This window comes from Struthio camelus, chromosome 26 (genome assembly GCF_040807025.1).
Source record: "Struthio camelus isolate bStrCam1 chromosome 26, bStrCam1.hap1, whole genome shotgun sequence".
NCBI lineage: Eukaryota > Metazoa > Chordata > Aves > Struthioniformes > Struthionidae > Struthio > Struthio camelus.
In genome coordinates, this window is record NC_090967.1 from 7,079,855 (window position 1) to 7,104,125 (window position 24,271).

Sequence of the window (24,271 nt, forward strand, 5' to 3'; positions counted from 1 at the left end):
CGTGGGGGGACGCGGCAGGGCACGGGGACGTGTGGGGACCCAGCAGGGCGCGAGGGGACGCGGCGGGGCACGGGGACGGGGGGGGACCCAGCAGGGCGCGAGGGGACGCGGCGGGGCACGGGGACAGGGGGGAGCTGGCAGGGAGCAGAGGGACACGGCAGGGCACGGGGACACAGGGGGACCTGGCAGGGCACGGGGGGACACGGCGGGGCACGGGGACGTGGGGGGACGTGGCAGTGCACGAGGGGACGCGGCGGGGCACGGGGACGGGGGGGAGCTGGCAGGGCACGGGGGGACGCGGCGGGGCACGGGGACACGGGGGGACGTGGCAGTGCACGAGGGGACGCGGCGGGGCACGGGGACGGGGGGGAGCTGGCAGGGCACGGGGGGACGCGGCGGGGCACGGGGATGGGGGGAGCTGGCAGGGCGCGGGGGGATGCGGCGGGGCATGGGGACACGGGGGGACGTGGCAGTGCACGAGGGGACGTGGCGGGGCACGGGGACGGGGGGACGTGGCAGTGCACGAGGGGACGCGGCGGGGCACGGGGACGGGGGGGAGCTGGCAGGACGCGGCGGGGCGCAGCAGCACGGGGGGCCGCGGCCGGAAGAAGAGGTCCGGCCCGCAGCGGGAGAGGAAGCAGCGCGGTGGCCGCCCGCGCGCCCGGGTGAGGCCGGCGCTGCCCTGGGCACCTCCCGGCCGAGGGACCCCGCGCGAGGGGGCCGGGAGCAGCCGGCGGCGCCCCGGCCGCAGCCGCCAGCAGCCCCCGCGGCCCCGGCCCCGCAGTGCCCTCGGCTCCCCTGCCCGGCTCCTGCTGCAGCCGCCTACGTATTTAGACAGCAGACTCAGCACCCACCCGCGGCCCCGTCCCCCCGCAGACCCCCGGCGGGCGCTGGCCCCAAGCCTAGCAGGCAGGCGACGGCGTGGGCAGGCGCTCAGGTGCCCGGCGTGGCCGTGCCGGGCGTGCAAAGGCCGCCGGCCCGCGTGCCCAGCCGTGCAAGCCGAGGGGCAGCGCTCGCCGCCACCGGCTCCTGCCCACTGCCAGGGAGGCAGCGCGGCCCCGCAGGGCCGTGGCGCCGGCACTCGCCCCCCGGCACGGCTGCCCGGCCCCCCGGCGCCTCTCCCCGCGGTGGCCGCAGGGGCTGGGGGAAGGCGGCAGCCGCGGGTGGCCGGGGCTGATGCGCCCCCCAGGGCCTTGCCCAGCCCGTCCCCTTCCCCGGGGCGGGGGAAAGCCACAGGGGAAACGAACTTGCTGCTTCCGCAGGTGGGGAAACCGAGGCACGGCCGCATGGCGCTGCCCCCCGCGCCGGGGTCCGGGCCGGCAGGAGGAGACGGGGGGCTCGCCGGCAGCAGCCCTCCGCCCCAGCCCGCAGCCCCGACGCGGCAGGGAGGGCGCCGGCGGCCGGCTCGGCCGGTGCAACCAGCCCGGCTCCTCGGCGGGCACGGGCAGCGCGGCAGGACGGGGCCCGCGGGAGCGGGCAGCGCCCGAGTGGGTTCGCCCAGTGGGGCGAGCGCCGCGCGGGCAGCTCCCCGGGCGGCGCCGGTTCCCAGAAGCCGGCCCGGTTCCCCCTTCCTGCGAGCAAGGGGCAAACGCACCGCCTCGCCCGCGGCCGCTCCAGTTTCTCTTCCGCACGCGCTGCCGCCCGGGGCCGGGCGCGGAGAGGCTCTCGGCCGGCGCAGGGCTGCGCGCGGGTGCACGTGAGCGCCGCCGTCCCGCTCCGCGGGGCCGACCGGGGGGCCCCCCCCCGCGTGCGGCTCCCCCCGAGCGCCCCGGTGCCCCCTCGCAACGACCACTCACGGCGACGGCAGGCGCGGTTGCATCCAGACTGCCCAAATTTATTTCAAAAATAAAAAATAAAATATTAAAGACCGAAAGCCTCGCTCTCCCCTCCCCACCCCCCCTCCCCGAAACACACAAAAGACTTTTACAGACAAAAAACACATCACATGGGTTTTCTATTTGCACAGATCTCCTGACGAAAAAATCAAAGTCGGACAAGAAAAAGGATTTCTACGGCCTATGCAAGACTATGTCAGTATTGGCTCAGTCGGGTAATTAATGTCTATAAATATTAGCCCCACGGCTTGCAGACAGCCATGACCGAGTACTGGGTTTATTTATTCATTATTTTTTTAATTTTTTTTTCCTCTTTTTAAGTTAAAAAAAAAAAAAATCCAACCAACCAACAGGTGGGCGGGAAAGAATTCAGCAATTCCGAAAGTTGGTCTCTACCGCGGAGGGGAAGGCGCCGCTTCTTTTCCCTCCAAAAACAACATTAAAAAAAAAAAACACGCCCCCCCCCCCCAACAAAGCCCCCAAACCACTTCCGGCGCCGCCGCCGCAGCGGGTCCGGCGGGCGCCCGGGGGGCACCCGGCACGGCGCGGCCCCGTAAAGTGCACGCGGGGCCGGGGCGCTGCCGCCCAGCAATGCTACATATAAAAGGGAAGGAAAAGAAACGGCCCCGGCCTCGTCTTCACAGCCCAAAAAGCAGCTTTGAGCCCCGGCCCCGCCGCGCCGGCCGGCGGCGCCCCGCTCCCGCGGCGGCCGAGGGGCGCTGGCCAGGGCCGGTTCCCGCGCCGCCCGCCCCGCGCTCTCCCTCCCCGGCTCCCCGCGGAAAACCCCACCGGGGTCTTGGGGAGGGTGGGGGGGTCCCAGCCGCCCCCAGTGCCGCGTCCCCGCCGGGCACGGCCCGGGGCGCCGCGAGGCGGCCGGGTGCAGGAGATGGCAAACCTAGAGGAGATCTGGCCCATGGAAACAGAAATCAGAGCGCCGGCAGGCGAGGCGGCGAGAGCGGGGCCCTCGCGCAGAGTCCGCGGCCCCGGGCGGCGCGGCCCGGCCGCAGCTCTATGCTACAACGAACTCGGATTTCATGTCCGCCTTGACCTCCGGCTTCCACACCGAGTCCTCGAAGTCCAGGTCCAGGCTGCCTTCGCTCGACACGCTGCTGTTGCTGTTGGTGCGGCTGGACTTGCGGTTGGGCAGCCAGTGGTAGGGGGCCCGGGCGTCCCGGCGCGCCTTCCGGCGCAGCCGCTTCTGCTGCATCAGCAGCTGCAGGCGCTCCACCTTGCAGCGCGTCGCCCGGTTCTCCGTCTGCCGCAGCCGGTCCCCTGCAACGGCAAAGGCGCCCGCGTCACTCCCGGCCCCGAGGCCCCGCCAGGGAGCGGGGCGCAAGCGTCCCCGAAACGGGCCGCCCACGGGAAAGACGCCTGCGACGCGAGCCGGCCCCGGCGCGGGAGCCGAGGACGGAGCAGCCGCGGCGCGAGGCGACGGGGGCGTCTCTGCCCCCGGCTGGGGATTTCAGCCGGTGCAAAGGGGCCGGGGAGCCGCCGGCGCAGGGCGAGCCCGACCCGGGAGGACTCGCCACCCCGAGGGGACGCAGGTTTCCCCCCGCCAACGCGGCCCTGCGCCGGGCGCAGGTGGCCCCGGGGTCAGCCGCGTGGACGCGGCGGGAGCCCCAGCCACGTCACCGAGAGCAGCGAGCCGGGCACGGAGCCACCGTCCCCCCAAGGCATGGCCGGAGAATGGGAAGAGAGAAAAACCGAAAGGCAGAGAGACCCCCCGGGCCGGGCCCGCGCCCCCCCGGCAGCCCCGCGCCAGCGCCGGCGGTTTCAGTTCTTTTCTCTAAACAAATCGCAGCGGGGGGGGTCGGGGCGGGCGCCTTCCGGCCACGGGGCGCGCAGGTGTGCGCGGCGCAACCGCCGGGGGGGCCGCCCGCCGCCCTCCGACCCCGCTGCCCCCGGGGCGGCGAGCGGGCAGGGGGCGAGCATTGGGGGGGACCCCCCTCCCGAAGCGCCGCGCGGGCTCAGCCCCCGGGCGCCGGGGCCACCGCAGCTGCCTGCCCCGGCCGCGCGCTGCAAGCGGAGCGCTTGGGCTATTTAAAAAACGACACTAAAATAAACAAATAAGTAAATAGCACGAGGTGCCCTGCCCGGGCAGTTGTGGGGGGGCGTCCTGCCGCGAGACGCTCCCCGCGGCCAGCGCCGGGCCCTCTCCCGGGGCTGCGACGCAGCTGGGGCAACGGCGCGGCAGCAGGGAGCATCCCGAGGCCGCGCTGCCGGCCCGGAGAGCAGGAAGCAGGGGCTGGAGGAAGAGGCAAAGAGGAAGAGGAGAGGGAAGGGGTGTGGGGGGGAGACAAGAGGAGGAGGAGGGGGTGCAGAGCCCAGCACCCGCCGGGGGAAGGCGGCTGCTCCTTTCGCATAGGCGACAGCCCCGGGCCCAGGGACCCGGCCGAGCGAGGCCACGCACCAACGCGCGGCGCCCGGGGTCGCACCCTGCCCAGGCGTCCTGCGGCCCCGTGAGCCGCCCCCGCTGCGGCGGCCGGTCGGGGTCCTGCAAGGGCAGGAGGGGCAGCACGCGCCCAACCCCCAGAGCCCCGGGCGACGGGGCAGAGGCAGACTGGGGGGGATGGCATGGGGTGAGCGTGCACGGTCTCAGCCCTGCCTGCGCGGGTGCCTGCTCCACGGACGGCAGGGTTGCCCACGTCCCGGCCCCATGGCAGCCCAGGGGCTGAGGGCCCCCGCAGCCCGCCCTGCGGCTATTTCTGCAGCGCAGCCGCAGCCCACGGCTCCCCCGGGCTGGGCCAAGCCCTGGCCGCGCCGAGGCGGGGGCCGGGCCAGCAGCCCCCGCGCGCCCTCCCACCCCGCCAGGCCCTCAATGGGGCCCTTTGTCTCAGCCGGGTTTTGCGGCGGGCACGGGGGCCGCGCTCGCGGGGTCCGGCCCAGGGAGAAACCCGCTCCCGGGAGCAGCGGTGAGCCCTGCTTGCGCCAAGGAGACCCCCGCCAAGCCGCGCGGCCCCAGAACCGGCCGCCGGGCACCTCGCCAACCCTGGGCGCCTGCTGCCCTGCCGGCGCACCCAGACTGACACCTGTCAATCATTCAGCTCCTCTCCCAGCCACGGGGCGAAGGCGGCGGCTCTGCCGAAGTGCACCAGGGCGAGCCCCTGTCCGGCTCCGACCCCGGCTCGGGCCGCCCCGGACCTGCTCGCCTGGCGCGGGGCTCCGGCAGGAAGGTGGGGGGGGGGTCTGTCCTGCTCTGGTACATTCGGTTGTACGAGGGAAAAAGGAAGCAAGGGGCCAGTCACTGCCGGGGGGAGGCTCGGTTTACTCCGCAGCATATGGCGCTGTCTGAGCGGTCGGCGATCCGCGGGGAGTTAACCCCTCGCGCAGAGCGGCGGCGGCGGCTCCCGCGCTCCCCAGCCCCGTGCGGGACCCGGCCGCCCCGAAACCCCCGCGAGCGACTCCGGAGCGAAGAGCGCGCCAGGATCAGACGGGTCAAGGGAGCCGAAGGCAGGCGGCAAATCCCGACCCCGTTCCCGGGTCCTGCCGTCCCGGGGGCGGGAGGGCAGCGCGCACAGCCGGACACCGCGCGCCCCGAGGCCCGGCCCACGCGTGCAGGCGGCTGCGCTTACCGCTGGGCTTGCACATCCGGATCTGGCTTTGGCACTGGACGACGGAGTGCAGGGGCGGGGAGGCCGCGGCCGCCGGCAGGGTCTCTGAGGTAGTTTTGGTGGCGAGGTCCGGGGACGAGGGAGGCGAGGAGGAGGAGAACTGCGTCTGGCAGCGGAGCTGCGTCAGGGACTGGGGCATGCCCTGGTAGTGTCGCGTGGCGCTGAGGAGGTCGTTCAGGATCTGCAGGATGGTGCCGATGTCCCGCCGCGGCCGCCCGCTGCTGTCCTGGCAGTTGGGGTGCAAAGTGCCTGCGGGAGGGGAGATGGGGGGGTGAGACCAACAGCACCCGCACGCCAGCCCCGGGCGAGCCCCCGGCACCGGCCCCAGCCCCTCCGCCGTGGCCCGCGGGGAGGTCGGCGCTGCCCAGAGCCACCTACCGGAGAAGGTCCCTGAGAAGACCCCAGGCGCGTGGTTGACGAAGCTCTCGATGACGGCGCCGGGCTTGCGGGATCGGGGCGTCGGGGCGGGACTGCTGCCCGGGGAGCTGTTGCTGCGCGTGCTGCAGTCCACCTGGCCGGAGGAGAGATGCGGGGTCAGCCTCCGGATGCAGCACCCATGGGTGCCCGGGCTGGCCTGCAGCCCCCGAGCGGCCAGGGTCAGGCTCAGGAGCCCCCAGCAGCCTCCCCCAGGCAGGCAGCCGGGGCCAGCAGGCATCCCCAGCAGACGGTCCCCATCCTGCCCCACCGTGGCTCGGTCCTGGCACTGACCTCCCACCCCAGGCCAGCTGGGCTTTGCAGGGAGGGGAGAGAAGGAAAACCCGTGGGAGCTTTGGAAAGCACCCCCCTCGCGGGGCCTGGGGACTCTCCTCTGGACGGGCAGGGTCTAAAGATCAGCACAGCAACAGCCGGGCGATAACAGCGCGTCCCTGAACTCCCCTGCGGGCGCCGGTTTGCAAAGCTGGCAGGGGAGCACCTCTGCTGCGTGCGCAGGAAGGTGAGGCCGGGAGGAACGACCCCGTGGCAGGACTGGGACAAGCACGGCTGCGCTCCAGCCGCTCGGCTGCCCCCAACGGGAAAGGACCCAGGAGTCTCGACGCCCTCCCGCCCCACGGGAGCTCCCCAGGGCCAGGCTCACCTCCGAGCAGGAGGAGACGACGCTGCTGTTCACCGTTTGCGTGCTGGCTCCGTGCGACCGGAACATCCCAGCGGTGACGGGAGCGGGGTGGGGGGCGTTACAGTACACGGGGGCGGCCGGTGCAGTGGGCGCGGGGCTGGGCGCCGGGCTCTGCTGGCACGCGGGCACCACGGGGATGCGGGCGAAGCTGGAGCCGGCGCCGCTGTGCAGCGTCCGGCAGTGGGGGCTGGCGGCGGCGCCCGTCTCGCCCCGGCTGGCGATGACATGCCGGTGCTGGAGCTGCCCGCTGCTCTGCTGAGCCGCCAGCTGGAGCTGCACGAACATCATGTGGTCGCCGACCCGCAGGGCCAGGGTCAGCGGGGACCGTCCCGACAAGAAGTCGTTGACCTGGGGAGAGAAGGACCAACGTCAGTGCCGGCCACGCAGCAGCACGGTGCATGGAGCCCCCGAGACTGGCACCCCGACACCGAGGAAGGGGTCTCACTGGGGACACGTGGACATAGCAGCCCACGGTTAGGGAGACGGAGGGGCGACCCCTTCGCTGCAGCCCTCTGCCAGCCCTCGGCTCTGCCAGCGGCCGGGAGCCAGCCAGGCAGGCAACCCAGCCCTCGTCCCCGCGCGACCCCAGCCTGGTGCCAGCTCCATCAGCTGACCGCGCCGGGCGGTTATTTTTCTCCCTCCTGTCCTCCCCGCCCTTTATCTTCCAGCACAAAACTGCTGGGCCCTCCCTGCCTCCCCGGCAATAAACCCGCCGCAGCGAGGGTGCTCCCGCCAGCGCCCGCCGGGCAGGGGCTGCCCGCCCGCCCCGGAGACGCCTGTGCCGCGGCACCTCCCACCCGCACAGCATGCAGCCGGCCTCGCGGTGGGACCAGGGGCACGGGCGGTCCGCGGGCTCCCTCGCCGCAAGGGTGATGGCAGGACAGGGAGGAAGCAGGCAAGGATACGCCAGGTCCCCACCGCGATGACCCTGGGGCGGAGGGGGGGGTCCCAGGGCACGGGCAGGACAGGCAGCAGCAGAGCGGCAGCCCCTTGGCTCCCGGCGGGGGGCAGGGGCCGGCGCAGCGGCTGCGCACACAGCATGCGCCCCTGCCCGCCCCGGAGGCCTCCAGCACGGGCAGGTGACGGAGCAGCTGCAACACGGCGCAGGAAGGAGCGCGGGGCCCGGCCCCTGCCCAGGTCCCGGCGGAGGGGGCAGCGCCGCCCCGGCCAGCTGCGTAAATCACCCAGCACCTGCTCCGGGGGAGCCGGGGAGCCCACCCCGGGGGCTGGCTCTGCCACGGGCCTCCCCCTGCATGGCACGGCCCAGCACTGGCCAGGCGCCCCCGGGGTCCGGGCGCTCCCCCCACACCTCCGCGGGCTGCCGGGGGGAGGCAGCCGCTCGCCCCCACCAGCCCAGCGGCTCCGGCCGCGCGCACACGCACACACGCACGCAGCGCTGTGGGCAGGACGCCGGGTCACAGCTAATGGGGATGACGACACCACCACCCCCCCAAGCCGAGCTATTCTAGGGCACAGCAAGGACTGGCTTTCCCAGCCCGTCACGTGCAGCGCCCTGCACAGCTCCCCAGCAGGCCCCAGACAGACGTCACCCACCTACACCCCCCGCCAGCACCCGGGCAGAGAAGTCACCTGGGGGCAGCACCACAGCAGGATGGCGGTCCCAAATGCACCCAAAGAGCCCCTGCTCCAGCTGGCCTCCCAAACCCCGCGCACACCCCGACGCCACCCCTCCGCGGCCAAGGGCAAACGCCTCCGCAGAGCGCAGCCCCCAGCCCGGCCCCGCGCCAGCCCCAGCCCGGCCCCGGCACCCCCGCGCCCCATTCCAGCGGAGGCCGCTTCTGAGAAGCCGTGGGAAAAGCAGCTTTAAAAATACCAGCAGCAAAGCCCTGAGCATGTCAGGCGGAGGCTGCAGAGGAAGAGGTGGGCGTGAAGGAGACACGGCAGCTCTGGACACGGAGGTTACGGGGCGAGGGGGAGGGAGAGGACGGCGCGCGCACACGTGCGTGTGCATGCATGTGTGTGCACACGCCACGCCTGGCCATGGGAAAGCGTCAGCCCCCAGGCCCAGACAGCGCGTGAGGGCAGCCCCCAGCCCGCCCCCAGCTCACGCTCTCTGCCTCAGTTTCCCTGCCTGCGGCGGCCCGGGATGGACGCCGGCCCGGCCAGGTGGGCCCAGCAGCTCGACCTCCCCCTGCGCTGAGCCGGCCCCGCAGACGCGGCTCCCTCTCCCCGTCTCCCCGTCACGACTCCCCTCGCTCCAGCCACAGAAGCGTCTCTCGAATGAAAGGCCCAGCCGTCACGACTCCTGCGCGGAGCCCTCGGCAGCCCCCCCGCAGGCTGCGGTGCCGTGCGCGGGGCAGCGCCTGCCGCTGCCCCCTCCCGGCTCCGAGCGCACTGGGGAGCGGGCACCTCCTGCCCCCAGCGGCATCCTTCCCCGCACGGAGCCCCTGTGCGGGCTGTGGGGTCAGCTCTTGGGGGGGGCCTCCCCCCAGACCCCCTGCTTCCCTCCCCTCCACAAACCCAGGCAGCTGGGCTCCCTTGCTCCCATATTTAACCCCTTTCCAGCCACAGGGAAGGCCCAAAGCCCCCAGTGCCCATCTAGCCTGCAGGAGCCCCCCCAGCTCCTGCGCACCCCTTCATGCCCCCGCCACAGCTGTGACCATCTCGCTGCTCCCCCCGACCCGCACCAGCGGAAACCGGAGCGCCCCAGACCCACGCCGAGCCCTCGCTGCTGGGCGCTTCCCAGCAGCACTAAAAATAACCCCTCCCTCCCCACGCATGGCCAGGGGCCACTCAGCCTCGCAGCGGGGCTGGGGCTGCTCCCCCCCCCCCGACACAGGCTGCCACCGCGGCTGGGCAGGTCCCCGCATCACTGCCCTGTCCCCTCGCACAGCCGGGCTCGGCCCCCGCGGGCGCCCCAGGCAGGGCGGCCGGGCCCGGCAGGCGCTCAGCTCCGGGGCTCCCAGGCGCCCGCCCCCACGCCGCTGCCAACCCCCCCCCCCCCCCGCAAACCCAGGCCGCTCCAATGCAAACACGTCCCACCCAGCCGCCTGCTCGGCCGCCCACGGCCAGCCTGGGGAGGACCCCGTCCCTCCCAGCCGGCTCTGCCCTGGGGGCTGGGGCGAGGGGACAGCCCTGCCGAGGAGCCCCAGCCCCCGGCATCCCCCAGGAGCAGCCGGGGCTCCCGGGAGCCGGCCGAGCCCTGCAGTCCCGGGAGGGGAACCGGCCGCCTTGTGCCGGGCTCCAGGCCCGCAGGGATGGGGCAAGTGTCTCCCGGCGGCTTCTCAGAAATGTCGATGACTCAGAGAACGCCGCATTCCCTCCTCGCTCCAGCGCCTGGCCCCGCGTCACCCCGGCCCCCAGCACCCCAGCCTGGCCGGCGGAGCTGCCCCCGCCTCCGGCCTGCACCACCGCCGCCCCCCGAGCGGGGAGGCCCCGCACCCCCCCCCCCGAGACGCAGACAAGCTGCGCCGCTTCATTTCCTGGCAGATCCGGAGGGGAAAGGCCAGTCAGGACCAAGGAAAAGGGGGGGGGGGAAGCAGGAAACAGCCCCCCCAGCCCCAGCAGGCTTTCAAACAAGCTCTGCAGCCGGGCGCAGCTGTGGCTGACAGCTGGGATCCTGACGCCTGCTCCTGTGCTCGCCCAGACGCTCTCGCTGCTGCTCGGGGGTTTTTCCGTGCCAAGAAGGGCAGAGGGCCAGAGCCACTCGGCCACCATTGAGAAATCACATTCCTCTGGCCCGAGCCCCCGGGCGAGCCGGGCCGCGGGGCCAGCTCCCTGGAGGGGCAGGAGGCGTCCCTGCGCGCGGGCAGACCGGCCAGCGAAGAGCCGAGGCTGCAGGAAAGCGCGAGCTGCCCGCTCGGCTGCCCGCCGTGCCGGGGCCGTGGGCACGGCTGCCTGGAACGCGGGGGCAGCGGCCGCCCGTGCCCGGCGGGCAGGAAGCGCTGCCGGCCCTTCCAGGAAAGCCCCGCGCCGCCCGGCCGCGGCGCAGCGTCACCTCCTGCCCAGCGGCCGCTTCCCGAAGGCACCTGGGCTGCGGGGGGATGGCACGGCGCCTCGGCCCCTCGCCACCCCCAGAGGAAGTCGGCGCAGATCTCCCTGCGCTGTCGGAGGATGCGTGACGCAGGCAGAGCCAAGCAAAGCATGAATGAGAGGAGTGGTTTCCTGCCCCCCCTCCGCCCCCCAGGTGCTGGCGGTTCCTCTCGCACAGCCCCGGCTTCCTGAATCACCGACCCGGCAGGAGCCTGCAGCGGGCAGGGAGCGCAGAGCCCGCTTCCCCGTGCCCACGCCGCCCGCCCTGGCATGCCGAGGGCTCCGGCCTCCCTGGCAGAGCCGCGAAGGGGAAGTCCAGGCTGCCTGTTGTGCCCCCCGGCCTTGGCACCGGCCGGCCCGCAGCCCCGTGCGCCTCTCGCGGCAGGATGCTGCGGTCGCACCACAGGCCACTGCAGGACCCCCAGGGCGGGCACAGCTCCACGCCCCAGCCGGGACGGAGGGCACCCAAGCAAACCGGGCTCCACAGGGAGACAAAGGCCCTGAGACAGGGATGCTGGAGGCAGAGGGCTCCAGGCCCCAGCTCACCAACACAGGGTTAAACCAGCTGCCTGGAGTCAAGGTCATCCCAGGCAGCCAAGGGCATGGCGGGTCAGCAATGGGTCCCAGCACCCCACGTTGGGCAGGCTCGGCTCTCGCAGCCGTGCCCCGTCCTCCTGCCCATACCCACACCGAGCCCTGCGGCGCTCGGACCCCGCACCAGGGCTCCCAGCTGCGCCCGGGCAGCACAGAGGGCCAGGCACGGCCCTGGTGCTCAGCCCCTTTCTCAAAACTCAACCAGGCAGGTTAAAAAAACCCACCCTATTCTAAATAAGCTCCAGCACTGGCTGGAAAGGAAGGAAAGAGTTTAACACTAATAATAAAAAGAGACTGAAAACAAAGAAGCAAAGGCCTTCGCGGCTGGGGGTAAATTCCACCTTAGCTGCAGCCAGCTCGAGGCTGCGCGCGCACACGCGACCAGCTCAGCCAGCCATGGGAACGCTTCCTCCCTGCGCGAGCGGCGGGTGGAGGACCCCCCCGCCCACGACACCTCCCGCATTTGAGGCCGGCCCCGCCAGCCGCCAAGAAACTTCACAGTTATTCTAAACACAGCCTCCACCAGCACCACCCCCTTCCCGGCCCCCACCAACGCCCCCCTTCCTCCTCGCCACCCTGTGCTGCGAGCTCAAGGCCGCAGAGCAGCCGCTCGGAGCGCGCCACAAAGCCCAGGCACATCCACTTTTTTCCAAGGACGGCTCCAAGGAGAGAAGGAAGAGCCCTCCTCGGCACAGGCTGCAGAAGCAGCCCGGAGACCTGCTCATTACACACCACCAGCCTCAGCCCCCGGCAAGGCAACACCGGGCTGCAAAACCTGCTCTTGCATCAGTGGGTTGGAGGGACGTGGGGGCTGCCGCCTGCCCCCCCGGGCCGGGCCCTCCAAATGTCGGGCTCCGCCACCGACCTGCTGCGTGACCTTGAATGAGTCACTTCACCTCCCAGCCAGCGCCTCTGCCCTCCCCGGCTGCCTGGTTTGTTTGGGCTGTGCCTGCTGCAGCGTGGGACCTCCCTGCGCTCCGTGCTGCACAGGATGACGGTGCCTGCCCCAGGCACCACCCTCGGCACCACCAAACCCTATTAAAGGTGAAACCTAAAGGAGGCACCAAACACCAAAGCCATTTGGGAGGGGACACGGGAGTCAGATCACAGCAGTCCCTTCCCCCAAACCACCCCGCAGAGCCGCCTTTGTCTCTATCAATGCGCCAGCATCATGCCTCTCACCTGAGTTTCAGTTAAGCTTTCCAGAGCTTGCATCACCGACTGTTCTGGCCTGGACGCCTGGGACTGGAAAAAAAAGGAGGGGGGGGATTAACATTACAAATGCAAAGGAGGGGGCGTCTGTGCGGCAGGAGGGGAGGGATGACATGTCACTTCCACTATTTCTACACAAGCGCTGAGAAAGCAGTGAAATATTAAACCTGCTGCCGTGCCCAGCCCAAGGCTCCTCCTCAGAGAGGGCCAGGGCAGCGGGCGCCCCAGGGCTGCCAGCGCATCCTCGCCCGAGGCTTCAATAAGAGATGGGCGCGAGTGGGTGGGAGAGCGCAACAGAAAAAGGCCATTTACCATTAAGCCAGCCTCCACAGTGGGCACCAGTGTCAGCTTGCTTCCCTCCACGACCCCCAGGTCCTGCAGTTTTCCAGAGCTGAGGCGACTGTGGGGGAAGAGGAGACGGACACCAAGACAGAGGTCAGCGCTTCCCTGGCAGACAGTGGATAACATGCACCAACACGGGGCGAGGGGGGGCACGGACTCGAGGCTGGCTGCTACCAGGGGACTGAGCCCCCCCCCCCCCAGCAGTGCTGACACCCAGCAGCAAACACCCCGCAGCCAAGACGGCGGCCCGGCTGCCTCTTCTCCCTCTGCCCCGGGGGCCAGGGCGAGCCGCGCTCGGGGCCCCCGGCGGAGCCTCCCCCGCGCACGACGCCAACACGGCCCCGCGCTGCTGCCGCGCTCGGCTGGCCGCGGCCGGGGCCACGGGTGGGCGGGCGGGCGGGCGAGGGAGGGAGGGAGCCGGCCGGCGGCTGGGAGGGGGCCGCGGCACACAAAACCGCCCTGAAGGGCGGGCGGCCGCGCCGCCATCCACCTCCCTCCCTCCCCGCAGGAGGGGGCTGGGAGAGAAATTTTGACCAGCTTGGGGTGGGGGAGGCGGCACGGGGGGGAATGTGACCCCCCCCCTTATTTTTGTAAGTCATGGCAGATGTAAGCGGCTTCTCCCACACACCCTCACTCCCCCCATCCCTTCTCCAACTGGGAGCCGGGCGAGACTATTCAAGTTACCGAAGCCCGTGTCCAAGGCTGGCGAGCGCAGTGTGAACGAGACAGCTCGGTTCAGCGCCCGGAGCCGCCGGCTCTGTTTTGGCTCCTCTTTGGAGGAGGCTGGGGGAGGGGGATACCGCCCGCCCCCTCCGCAGCCCGGGCCCGGCCCGGCCCGGCCCCCCCGCGGCCCAGCCGGGCTCGGGCAGACAAAGGAGGAGCCCCCCCGCGCAGGGGGCGGCGGCGACCACCGAAGTTCAGCGCAGAACAAAGGGCCGGGCAGAGCCGGCGGCGGGGCACGGCCGGCTCGGGCCCCGCCGCGCTGCCCACGCTAAGGGGCTCCCGACGGGAAGAGCCCCCGGCCCAGGAGCCGCTTCCTCCTGGCGCGAGCGCCGCGGCGCCGGCAGCCGAACGGGGCCGCACCGGTTGGGGGGGGGGGGGGAAGTGCAGCACCGGAGCCCCGGCCGAGGGCGGCCCCCGCCGTACCAGCCGCGCTGCCGGGGGGGGGGGGGGGCTCCCCGGGGTAGGGCCCTCGCGGCGGGAGCACCGCGTCCTACCTTTCTTTGTGCAAGAGAGCCAGCCTCTCCTTAGGCACTTTGAGCCGCTGAGACAGCCGCCTCTTCAGCCCCTCCACCGTCTCCTCGGCGGGCACGGAGAGCTCATAGCGGGTGCCGGTGGTGGTGTTGATGCAGAGGTTCATGGAGGGCTCGTTCTGCAGCAGCTCGCAGGCTGGCGCTCCCCGGCTGCAGCTCCGGGCGCTGGGCTGCTGGTCCATTCGCCGACCTGCGGGAGGAGGGAGCAGCGGTTGGTGCCGGCGGCGGCGAGGGAGAGGGAGGCGAAATAAAACACAAATAAAAGGAAGTGGAAGGCAGCAGACAAAGGAAGGAGCAGCCCCCCGCTCTGCTGTACACACGCACTCACACACAGGGGCTGGAGAGGACGGGCTTCCTCTCCCTCGCTCCGGTTAAATATCCGCGAGTAACTCCGGATCCGCTCTGTTCCTCCAAGTCTTCCTTGCAAGGTCTTAAAGGAGATTTAGGTGGGAGGGAAGAACAAGGGGGGAACAATCCTTCCTACAGGAGAGCGGAGCTTGCACCGACTTGATCCCTCCGGCAATTAAAAAAATAAAAATAAAAATCTCTCCTTTTCCTCCTCCTATTCCTCCGGCTCCTCTCGAGGACGTGGGAGACGCGGTCCGAGGGGAGGAGGGGACTGCGTGCGTGTGTGGAAGGGGAGTTAAATGGAAGCGGCGCTGCCTCCTTCCTTTCTTTCTTTCTCTTTTTTTTGTTGGGTTTCTTTTTTTGTGCGTTGTTTTTCAGGGCGGGGGGTGGGGTGCGGAGCCCGGGAGGCAGCGGCGAGGGGGCGGGGGAAGGGGCAGAAGGCGCTTTTCTTTCCCCTTTTCTTTCCCCCCCTTTTCTTTGGGGGGCCGAACCCGCCTAACCGGCAGCGTCTGCCGCCGCCGCCGCTCCGAGCTCTGGCGTGAAAGTAACAAAAAAAAGGAGGGGGGGGGAGGAAAAAAGTTACAATGTATCAACGTTCCAGGGGGCGGGGCTTCCTCCCCTCATTCACTTCTTACTCCTCCGGCCGCCCCCAGCCAATCGGCGCGCGCCCAACGCGGAGACATCCGCGGCCGCAGCCAATGGCGGCAGGGCCGCGGCTCCCCACGTGGCCAGGCGGCTCCGCCGGGCCCGGCGGGAGGGCGGCCCGGCCGGATTCCTCCCCGCCCACGCGGCCCCGCGGAGCCGCCCCCTCCACCGCCCCCTGCGCGCCCTCGCCCCGCGCCTCGGAGCCATTCATAATCTCGGAGCCGCACAACAAAGGGCTCCCTATGGAAGCGGGGCCCCGCGCCCCGGGGGCGGGCAGGCCCCGGGAGGGGGCCGGCGGGCCGCGCACCGGCACCGGATTCGCCCCCCGCTTCCCCTCCTCAGCGCCGGTAAAGGCGGCGAACGGCAGCGCTGAGCGCCCCGGCGGGGCGCGGGGGAGCCGCGGCGAGCGGGCCCCGCGGAGGGGAGCTATTGTCCCGGGGGCTTCCGTGGGCTGGAGGAAGAGGCGCCTTGCCGCGGTGCGGGGAGCGGCCATGGGGGTGAGAAGGCCCGAAGAAAAAAACCCCGAACCCCAACGAGAAGAGCCAGCCGGGTGCCACGGAGGGGTTCACGCGGGACACGGGCACGCGGGCGGCCCGGAAAGCAGCGGAGGGGGCGGCTGAGAGGCCCCCGCATTGTTGGGGGCCTCAGTGGGAGGGGACTGGCCGCGGCCGGGGGAGCCGGGAGGCCAGGGCCACCGCGTCCTGCCCGCCGGAGTGAGGCGAGGTCACGGCGAGCGAGGGAAGCCGGCGGGGGGACGCGCACAGACACTCGCACCCGGTCACGCTCACGCACGCTCACACCCTCGCAGCCGGTCACACGCGCAGCCCGTTTCCTCCCCAGTGACGCCGCTACAGCTTTGGGGAACGGCCTCGAGACGGGGCTGAGCCCGCGCGGCCCCCGGGCGCGCTCCTGCGGGCCCCCCGCTCCGGGGTCCCGGGAGGTGGGGGCGGCCCCGGCGGGGGTCACCGCGGCCCCGAGGGGGGGGCGGCGGGCGGGGGCTATGAGTCAGCAAAGCGCGGGCGCCCTCTGCCGGCCGCACCGCCTCTCCTCCGCCGGGGGCCGCGGAGGGGGGGCCCCGCCGGGCCCCGACCGCGGGGCGCCCCGGGCCGCCTCCCGCTCGGCCCGGCCGCGGCTCCCCAGCCGGGGCGGCTCCGCGCCCCTCGGCGCGCTGCGGGCCGGGGGCTGCCCCTCCCGGCCCGGGGCCCGGGGCAGCCCCCCGGCCGCGCTCCCTGTGCCCTGAAGGCAGCGACACCCCGAGTGACCGAGGTTAGAGAGGGGCCAGGCGGGCGGGACGGATTCCCGGACCACCGCCGCCCGCGCCCCCACCGGGAACCGCCGGTCCCGGGCCAGCGGAGCCTCCCGGCTCGCTCCGGAGCCGCTCGGGGAAAGCGGAGTGCTGGCAGCCCCGGTCTGCGGCCGCCAGTGGCCGGTCCCCCCGACGGCCCGTGCCTCCCCCGGCCCCGGCCCCGACCCCGACCCCACTCACCGAGCCCGGAGCGCTGCCCCACGGTTCCCCGGCGCGGCTGGAGTTCAGCTGCCTCCGGCGGCAGGAAGGCAAAAAGCGGCCCCCAAAACTTCCCGGGGGGCGGGGCGGCGGCGGCGGGGGAGGGTCGGCCGGGGGCTCCGGCGGCGCGGCGCGGCGCGGTGCGGTGCGGTGCCCCCTCCCAGGCGCGGGAGCCGGTCCGAGCGCAGCCCTGACGCGGAGCTGCCGGGGAGGTGCCCCAAGTTTTATCCCGCACCGCCCGGGGTGGAGCCTGCCGGGGGCAGGGACCGGCCCCGGCCCCGGCCCCAGCGGGACCCGCAGGTGACGGCGCCGCACCTGCTCCCGGGGAGGGAGGGGGGTCCGGCCCCTTCCCCCCGGGCCCTGCTCCCCGCGGCCCCGGCTCGGCGTCCCCCGGGTCCCGGTCCCTGTGCCCCCGGGGGGCTTGGGCTCTCCCGGGCTCCCGTCTCTGCCACCCGGGGTGCCGGTCCCTGCTCACCGGTCCCCGCTCTGCCCGCCCCCCCGGTGCTCCCATGCGCTGGCCCGCGGGCTGGCTGTGCTCGGCGCTGCACACGGTGCTGCTGCATCCCCCGCCCCCGGGACCCCTGCCTCCAGGGTGCTTGTCCCCAGTCCTGGTGCCTCTGTCACCGGGGTGAAGGTCAGTCAGCACTGATGTGGTGAGCTCTCCGGGGGAGCTGAGCGCCCCAGTGGCTCCCAGTGGAGACTCTGAGGTCTAATGACAAGGTTGGGCAGTCCCCTCCCCCCAAGGGATTCCCTCTGTCCAACCAGCTACTCTACAGCTGCCGTCAGGAGAGAATCAAGATTCAGCCCCACAGAAGTTTTTGTGATGCTGGAGGGGCCGTAGGCGAAGGGGACTGTTGCTGCCACGGGTGTTGGCGGGAGGCGATGCCCCGTTGCCCTGGAGCGGGAAGCCGAAGGCCGCTTGCGCCAGGCAGCAGCGGTCCCAGGGACAGGGCTTGCCGCGGCCCGGGGAGCAGCCCTCCCGCGGGCTGGGGACATGCTGCCTTTGACCTCGGCCTGACTCGGCCGGTTTTCTGCCTCGCAGACAATGCCCTGGCGCGCTCCTAGAGATCCAGAGCAGCTGGAGGGGAGATGCTGGCGGCGCCTGGGCCGGAGCAGGGAGGGGGCTCTGCGTCCCTGCCCCCCAGGCAGCAGCAAAGGGGCCCCGGCGAGCCCAGGGCTGCTCTTCCCCCTTAGCGCCGAGTCGCTCCTGGCGCGGCTCCTCGGCAGGGTCTGCACACCATCGCTCCGGGCGGGCTGGAGGGGAGGGAGCCTCCGCGGCCCCCCGCCCGTCCCCCTGCGGGCTCTCGGGGGCGGGGGGAGATGAGCTCCAGCGGCTCCGCTCCGGCTCCTGCCATTGTTGTCCCTGGGAGAGGGGCCGGGGCAGGGACGCGCCATTGTTCTCCCCGGAGCCGCGCGCTCGGCCCCCGAGCCGGCCCTGCTGGCCCCCGGCCCAGCTTGCGGCGAGGGGTGAAGCCCCCAGGCTCGCAAGGAGAGGGGGCAAGGCTGGGCCTGGGCTTTACACCAGGAGGGGCTTCACCCCCCGAGCCGCCTCTCGCCGCTCTGCAGCGGGGCGCTGCGAGGGGAGGCCGTGCGGGGCGGCTGCTGCCTCGCTCGGGTTGGCCGGACGGCGCGCCGGGGCCCAGGGCCGGCCCCCCCGGCCCCGCTGCTCCCTTGCAGCCGCCAGGAGCCCCGGTCCCCGGCTCCTGCCCTGCCGGCAGCCTGCAGCGGCTCCATCTCGTTTCTTACGGGAAAGCTTCTCTTCCCGGGAATCCCGTGACTCCAGGAGCTGGCCCTTTAGGAAGCATGTGCACTTTTAAGCGTGGTTGAAGGTATCTGGAGCCTCCAGAGACAAAAGCAGGGAGATCTCAGGATTCCCAGCAGCCTAGATTTTGTGTGTTTAGTTTATTGTGTTGCCCTGGGAATAAATCATTAAAGCCAGACTTGAGCATAATTGCTGTGTGGCATCAGAGGCTCCTGCTGTCTCCAGAGGGAGCGTGCTCCAAACCCCGCACGGCTGAGCGGCTTGGGGAGAAGCGATGTGACGAGCAAATACCTACACAAATCCCGCTGGAGGCCACCCGCAGCCTCCCGCAATCCGCTTAGCTAACCTGGGCCCTGCGGATTAGTCCCCCGGCAGCTCGCCGGCCACGAAGCGCGAGCTCACACGGGGCCGGCCCGGGCGCCGCGGGGCTGCCGGCCGGAGGAGAGCTGCTAGCCCTGGGGTCCCATGAGGGTCCCCGGGGTCCTGGCCGCTCCGCACGGCCCTAATTCGGGGAAGGGCCGTGGTGATGGTACCGCCGTGGCACTGCTGTGCCACACCAGCGCCTGATTTTAGCTGGTAGCCCCGAACCCTTCAGGGGCCTGTTCTTGGAAGTGCTGTCCCTCGAAGGAAGGGAATTCCCAGGCCTCCTTCTTTGGGGAAATCCCCCACCAGCCCCAGGCAGCAGCTTTTTTCTTTTTTTTTTTCTTTTTGGACTGAATTCCTGGCTGATTTCACAGCTTTGGCAACCGGGGATTTTATCACAAGTCTCTGCATTCCCCTCGCAGCCGCGGGGTCATGGGATTAGGGCAGAGCTGCAGCCGTGTCGAGACAGAGAACAAGGGAAGGGGGAAAAAGTAAAAAGGAAGTTTCTGCTCACGCGGCTGCAGAACAAAGCAGGACTCGAGCTCATCGCAGCCCCGGCGGGACGGCGACCCCCCCGGTCACCGTGCAGGGCTTTTCCTCCGCAATCGCACGCTTTCTCCATCAAACGTGTGGCCCGGGGAGGGGCGCAGCGGCGTCCCGCAGGGCGCGGAGCTGGCGCGCCTCCGAGCGCCCGCCGGCGCCTGCGGCAGGGCCCGGGGCGCGGGCCGGCCCGGCCAGGGGCCGCTTGCGGAGCTGCCGCCAGCGAGTGGGAGCGTTCCCACGGGCGCCGGGCCAGCGGCAGGGCTTGCGGGGCACACCCGGCAGCAGGGCGCAGGCCAACCGCTTCACCCCGGCCCGCCGGGCGCTGCGGCGGGGGGGCGCGGGGGTCCCGGCACCCCCCCGGCCCGGAGCCCCCCGGGGGCAGCTCAGCCTTAGTCACCGTGGCGAGCGGTGACTCACGCGGCCGCGGCGCGCGCAGGTGAGCCACCGCTTGCTGCGCTGAGTAAGGAGCCGGCAATGCCCCCCTCCCCTGCGCCGATTCGGGGGACGGAGCCCCCCAGCCGCCAGGCGGGGGCCGGCTCAGGGCGGCCGCCCCGTGGCAGGGCGGTGGGGTGTCCTTGGGCAGGACAGCGGTGCCTGGGTCGGTGACGCTGGTGGGGCTGTAAACACCCAGGCGTGGCCTTAGAAACGCACAATCGGCTCCATGTGTTTGCCGGCTCTCGGGGACGTGTCCTGGTGGCCCTTGCCAGCGCGGCCAGGCGGCCCAGCGCGGCTCCGGCCGGCGGCCCGGCCGCGGCCCCGGCAGCCCGCGAGCCCGGCGCAGGGGGAGGCCCCGGGCACGGCGCAGGGCTGCGAGCTCCCGCCCTGCGAAGGGGTCTCCGTCCCGAGCCCCCCGAGCCGCCCCGACCCACCGGCTCCTCCGCTCCCAGCGCTGCTGCTGCCCCTCCGCCCTAATCCAGCCCTGCCGGCCCGCCGCCCCGGTCCCCTCCTCGGGGCTCTGCCCCCCAAATGCCGAGGGCAGCCAGAGGCCGTTCCCATCCCAGCGCCGGACACGGGCGGGCCGGCTCCTCGGGCGAGCCGGGGCCATGCAGCCTGGCCCCGGCCCTGGGAAGGATGGCGAATCCCTCCGGATATAGCAGCGGCGCGCGCCCGGGTGCGGGGCCGTACTTGGCGGTGCCGGGCTGCGCTGCCCGCGGCCCCGGTGAGGCCAGGGCTATTCTCAGCTCCCTGAGCTCACCGTGCCCTTTGGGAGGCTGCGCTCCCCGTCCCCGCTGACGCAGGGCGCTCAGCTCAGCTGCCTCCGTCGGCCCCTGGGGCGCCGCCGGCTCCTCCGCGGCCGGCACCACCCCCTTGGCCCGGGCAGGAGCTGAGATTTGACTCCTTTCCCGGGTGAAACACGTGGGGAAGTTGGCTCTCGCTGCCCGGCTGCGCTCGGGCCGGGCGCAGGGCAGCCGGCTCGCGCAGGTGTCCCGCCGGCGAGCGGCCCCGCGAGGCTGGCCCCGGCCGGGCACCCGGGGCGGCGCAGCGACGGACGGGGCGCCCGGCCGCCCCGCGCCTCCCTGCCAGCTCTCCGGCGGCAGATCGGCCCGTCGCAGCCGGCCAGGCCTCCGCCAGCCCCGGGCTTCGGTCCGCCCCGTTGCGCGGCTCTGTCTCAGATGCTGGGACATTTGCTGGTTTGCTTTACATCACCGGCTCCGGGAGTCAGAAGACAACTCAGCTTGTTGTTGTTGTTGTTGTTATTGTTATAATAATAATAATTATTATTATTATTATTATAAAAGCTCAAGCAAGTTGACCAGGCTGGGCGAGAGCAGAGCGACCGCTGCCTGCGGGCAGGCTTACGCACCGGGCTCCCGGGTGACGTGCTGCGCCCCGCGCCGAGCCTCTCCCGCCGTCCCCGGGGCCTCCCCCTCCTCGCCGGGCCCACCGGGGTCGCGGTGAGCTGGCGCCAGCGCCCAGGACCTGGCCGAGGCAGCGGGCGCCCGCAGGGTCGGCCCCCGAGGGGTCCCGCTCCCGGTAGGGTTTCCCGGGAGAGCCGAGCGCAGCCAGCAGTGCCACCGCTGCGGGGTCCGGGACCCCAGCCCGCTCCTGCCCCAAGGTGCCCCGGGGGGACTACATCTCCCAAAATGCACCGTGGATGCCAGCAGTGGGTGGAGCCAGTGCACTTTGCAATGCATCATGGGGGCTGTAGTCCAGCTGCCCAGCCCCACTCTGCCCGGTGCACGCAGTTGGGGAGCAGCATCCTCAGTGGCGGCCCCCACCTGCCTCCAGCTCGGTGCCCTCATCCCGGTGCCGCGGCGGGAGGCTTGGCGGGATCCGGCCCGTCCCGTCCCTGCTAAGGGCTGGGGGCGACGCCGGCACGGGCGGGCGGCCGGCGGAGGGGTGCGTGCAGCGGCGCGGCCCGTCTCGGTGCCCCGACGCGCTGACACACGCGCGCACACTCAGCGCCCCGGCATCCCCACCCCCTCGCGCCTGCCCACTGCTCCACTTGGACCCGCGTCAAGAATGTGGGAACCTCTCCCGTGCGCGGGGCACGGCGCCAGCCGCCGGCACGGGGGCGCCCGCGGGGCTCGGCCGCCCCCGGCTCCACGCGGGGCGCAGGACGGTGCCGGCACATGGAGATAGGCGCGCTCGTGCAGGCTCGCACCCGGCCCCGCTCGCCAGCACCCCCGAACGCCCTCCCTGCCCCCTCGGCCGGGGCTGGCACGAGACCCGAGCGGAGGAAAACAAACCCCAAGGGCGGGTTGTGCCACAGGAAACCCCGGCCCAACGGCGGGCCGCGGACGGGAGGAGGCGCTTCCTCTGGCCTCGTCCTGCACACGCATGAGCACCCCGCTCCGGCGGCCGCCCCGGCGTGCACACCCGGCACGCACACCCACACGCACGCTCGCTGCGCACGCAGGCTCCCGCGCGCGCTCGTGCCCATGCACGCTCCCCCGGGGCCGCGGGCACCCCCTCGCTCCCCAGCCGGGACCGGACGCTCGCTCCGGCCCGTTTGCACGCATCCCGTCAGCGGCACACGCACCCCCTCGCTTCCCGGCCGGGCCGCGCTCCCCCCCCGTGCTGCGGTTCCTGTTTACGGCCAGGAGCCGCCTGTCGGCCCTTCCTCTGCCCGGCGCGCGCAGGGTGGGGGCACCGCCGTGAGTCACGCCACGCCGCACCGCACCGGCCCGGCGGGGGGGACGCTGCTGCGCCCCGCGCCTGACCCCGCTCGCAGCCCTGGGGCCCGCTGGCGCCGGCAGCCCGGTGCAGCCAGGGCGGCCGGGCCGGCACGGCGGCACCCGCACGGTGCGCTGCAGCCCGCGGCCAGCACCAGCGGCAGGACGTCCCGGCGGGGAGGCGAGCTGGCCCCGCGCACGAGGACGGGGCAACGGGCCGGGTCTGCAGCGCCCAGGCAGAGGGCGAAGCGGGCACCGATGGAGGCGTGGGGCGCCCCGGACCTGCACCCCGTGCTGCCGGCACAGGCGCGCCGGGACGCCCGGCAGCCCCTCTGGGTGCGCCAGCACCCGAGGCTTTACCGGAGGCCGCCGGGCTGGCGTCGCATCCTCCCTCCCGCGCGCGCTCGGCCCAGCGCGGGCTGCACACACTGCGCCCATGTTGCAGCTCGGGGGCGTCGAGGCCGGGGGAGGAAGTGACGTGCCCAAGGTCACCGGGTGAGTCAGTGCCGACGCTAAGAATAGATGGAGGAATCCGGCCCTGGGCTTCACCCACCGGGCCGCATTCCCCAGCGCCGAGACATGCTCCCGGGAGTTCACCTCGGCGCATCACCTGCGTTTTACTCGTGGGGAAACTGAGGCACCGATAGGGGAAGTGACTCACCCCGTACTGTGGCCTTTTAAATGCCCTGCTCTGATTAGATAATGGGTGGATGGATCACAGAGACCCGAACAAGCCCTAAGCGAACCTTCGTCTCACCGCAGCGCCTACAGCCCCCCAAACCCGCCTGCTCCCCTGGGCGGGCGGCGCGAGGGCCCGCGCGGACCGGGCGAGCGGGCGGCGGCTGCCGGAGCCGGGAGCGGGAGGCCGAGGGCGGCGCGAGGGCCGCTCCGGCGAGCCCCTCCGGCGGGCGCGGAGGCACTGCGCTGGGGCTCTCCCCGCTGCGCGCTCGCTCGCTCTCTTTCTCTTGCTTCTTGTTCTTCTCCCGAACGCAGGGTGTAATTACTGCCCAGGACTCGGCCCGTGGGGTGTTTCCTGCAGCGAAAGCCAAACCAAGCCTGCGACGGTCCTCAAGATAAGGGCAGCGCCGCCGGGGAGGCCGGCGGGGAGACAGCGCCCCAGCAGCCCCACGCGGCAGGGCTCAGCGCCGCCCGGGCTGGGGTCACGAAGGAGCACGGTCTCTGCAGGCGGGTGGGCTCGGCTCGGAGCGGCCGCGCCGGCCCCCGAGCTGCCTGGACTGAACAAAGCCCTCCGGGGGGAAGGGGGGCAGGTCCGGGCTCTGCGGCGGCGCGGTGCCTTCCCCACCGCGCGGCTGCCCGGCCCGCGCCGGCCCCGCGCTCACCGGGGCCGGCCCGCGGCGGCGATCCTGGGCGGGCGCTGGCAGCGGGGGCCCCGGCCGGCGTCGGGTGCGCTTCGTAGGATTAGGTTTTGAGGGGAAACGCGATATCACAGCGATAGGTTAGGCTGCTGGAGATTAGATCATCTGCGGCTTCGGGAGCATCAGCAGCGCGGGGTTCTTGTGCAATCCGCGCAGCGCCTTCCTGCCGGCAGCCCTGCCGGGCCGCAGCCCGCGCCAGGCAGCCCCTGGCCTCCCGCCGGCCCGGCCCGGCCCCGGCCGCCCCGCGCGGCCCCTCTCCTCGCCGCTAAACCCAAGCAGCAGGGAAATCGCGACCGGTTCGGCTCGAACCGAGAGAGACGTCAGGGCCTGTTTGTGCTCGGCGCTTGGTGGGTGTTTGGCGAAACGAGAGCCAAACAAAAGCAAAAGAGAAACTTGCTGCAAAACAACCCCGGAGACCTCCTTGGAGCAGAGACCAAGCGTCGCCTTTTGTTTCCAGATGATCCTGACAGCCTTCAAAGCAAGAAGCGCCAGCTCACGTTTTCAGTGAGATGAATTTCCACCTGAAACTGATTAAACCCCCAGGCCGGTTCCCCCTTCCCTCCTGCCACAGCCCTTCGGTGAATCTGAGCTGCATTCAGAAAGTTTCAAGTTTCCCCTTCCCCCCTCTCCATAACCCCCCCCCTGCAATTTTGGGTGACT

At 72.0% G+C, this 24,271-nt stretch overlaps 1 protein-coding gene across 3 annotated transcripts; it reads right to left on the reverse strand.

Moving 5' to 3' along the window:
• Positions 1-1,937: 1,937 nt before the first annotated feature.
• Positions 1,938-16,615, reverse strand: MIDN (midnolin). 3 transcript variants are annotated; one of them, XM_068920048.1, is made up of 8 exons: positions 16,434-16,615; positions 13,919-14,144; positions 12,672-12,759; positions 12,330-12,392; positions 6,522-6,908; positions 5,825-5,957; positions 5,408-5,695; positions 1,938-3,107 (listed from the first exon to the last, which is right to left on the reverse strand). In XM_068920048.1, exons 2-8 carry the CDS (start codon positions 14,134-14,136, stop codon positions 2,845-2,847), a joined length of 1,440 nt encoding a protein of 479 aa, XP_068776149.1. In that variant the 5' UTR covers positions 14,137-14,144; positions 16,434-16,615; the 3' UTR covers positions 1,938-2,844. The 3 variants fall into 3 exon arrangements, with proteins under 3 accessions (XP_068776149.1, XP_068776150.1, XP_068776151.1); XM_068920049.1 differs by lacking the exon at positions 16,434-16,615 and adding an exon at positions 14,283-14,857; XM_068920050.1 differs by lacking the exon at positions 16,434-16,615 and adding an exon at positions 14,279-14,857.
• Between the last annotated feature and the right edge of the window lie 7,656 nt (positions 16,616-24,271).

What these genes read in the sequence shown, in the direction of transcription:
- MIDN (XM_068920048.1), bottom strand. Translation starts at nt 14,136, where the DNA reads ATGGACCAGCAGCCCAGCGCCCGGAGCTGCAGCCGGGGAGCGCCAGCC. An exon ending in GCTCTCTTGCACAAAGAAAG is followed by an intron (nt 12,760 to 13,918) that starts GTAGGACGCGGT and finishes CTTCCCCCACAG; the next exon opens with TCGCCTCAGCTCTGGAAAAC. An exon ending in CTGTGGAGGCTGGCTTAATG is followed by an intron (nt 12,393 to 12,671) that starts GTAAATGGCCTT and finishes TTTTTTTTCCAG; the next exon opens with TCCCAGGCGTCCAGGCCAGA.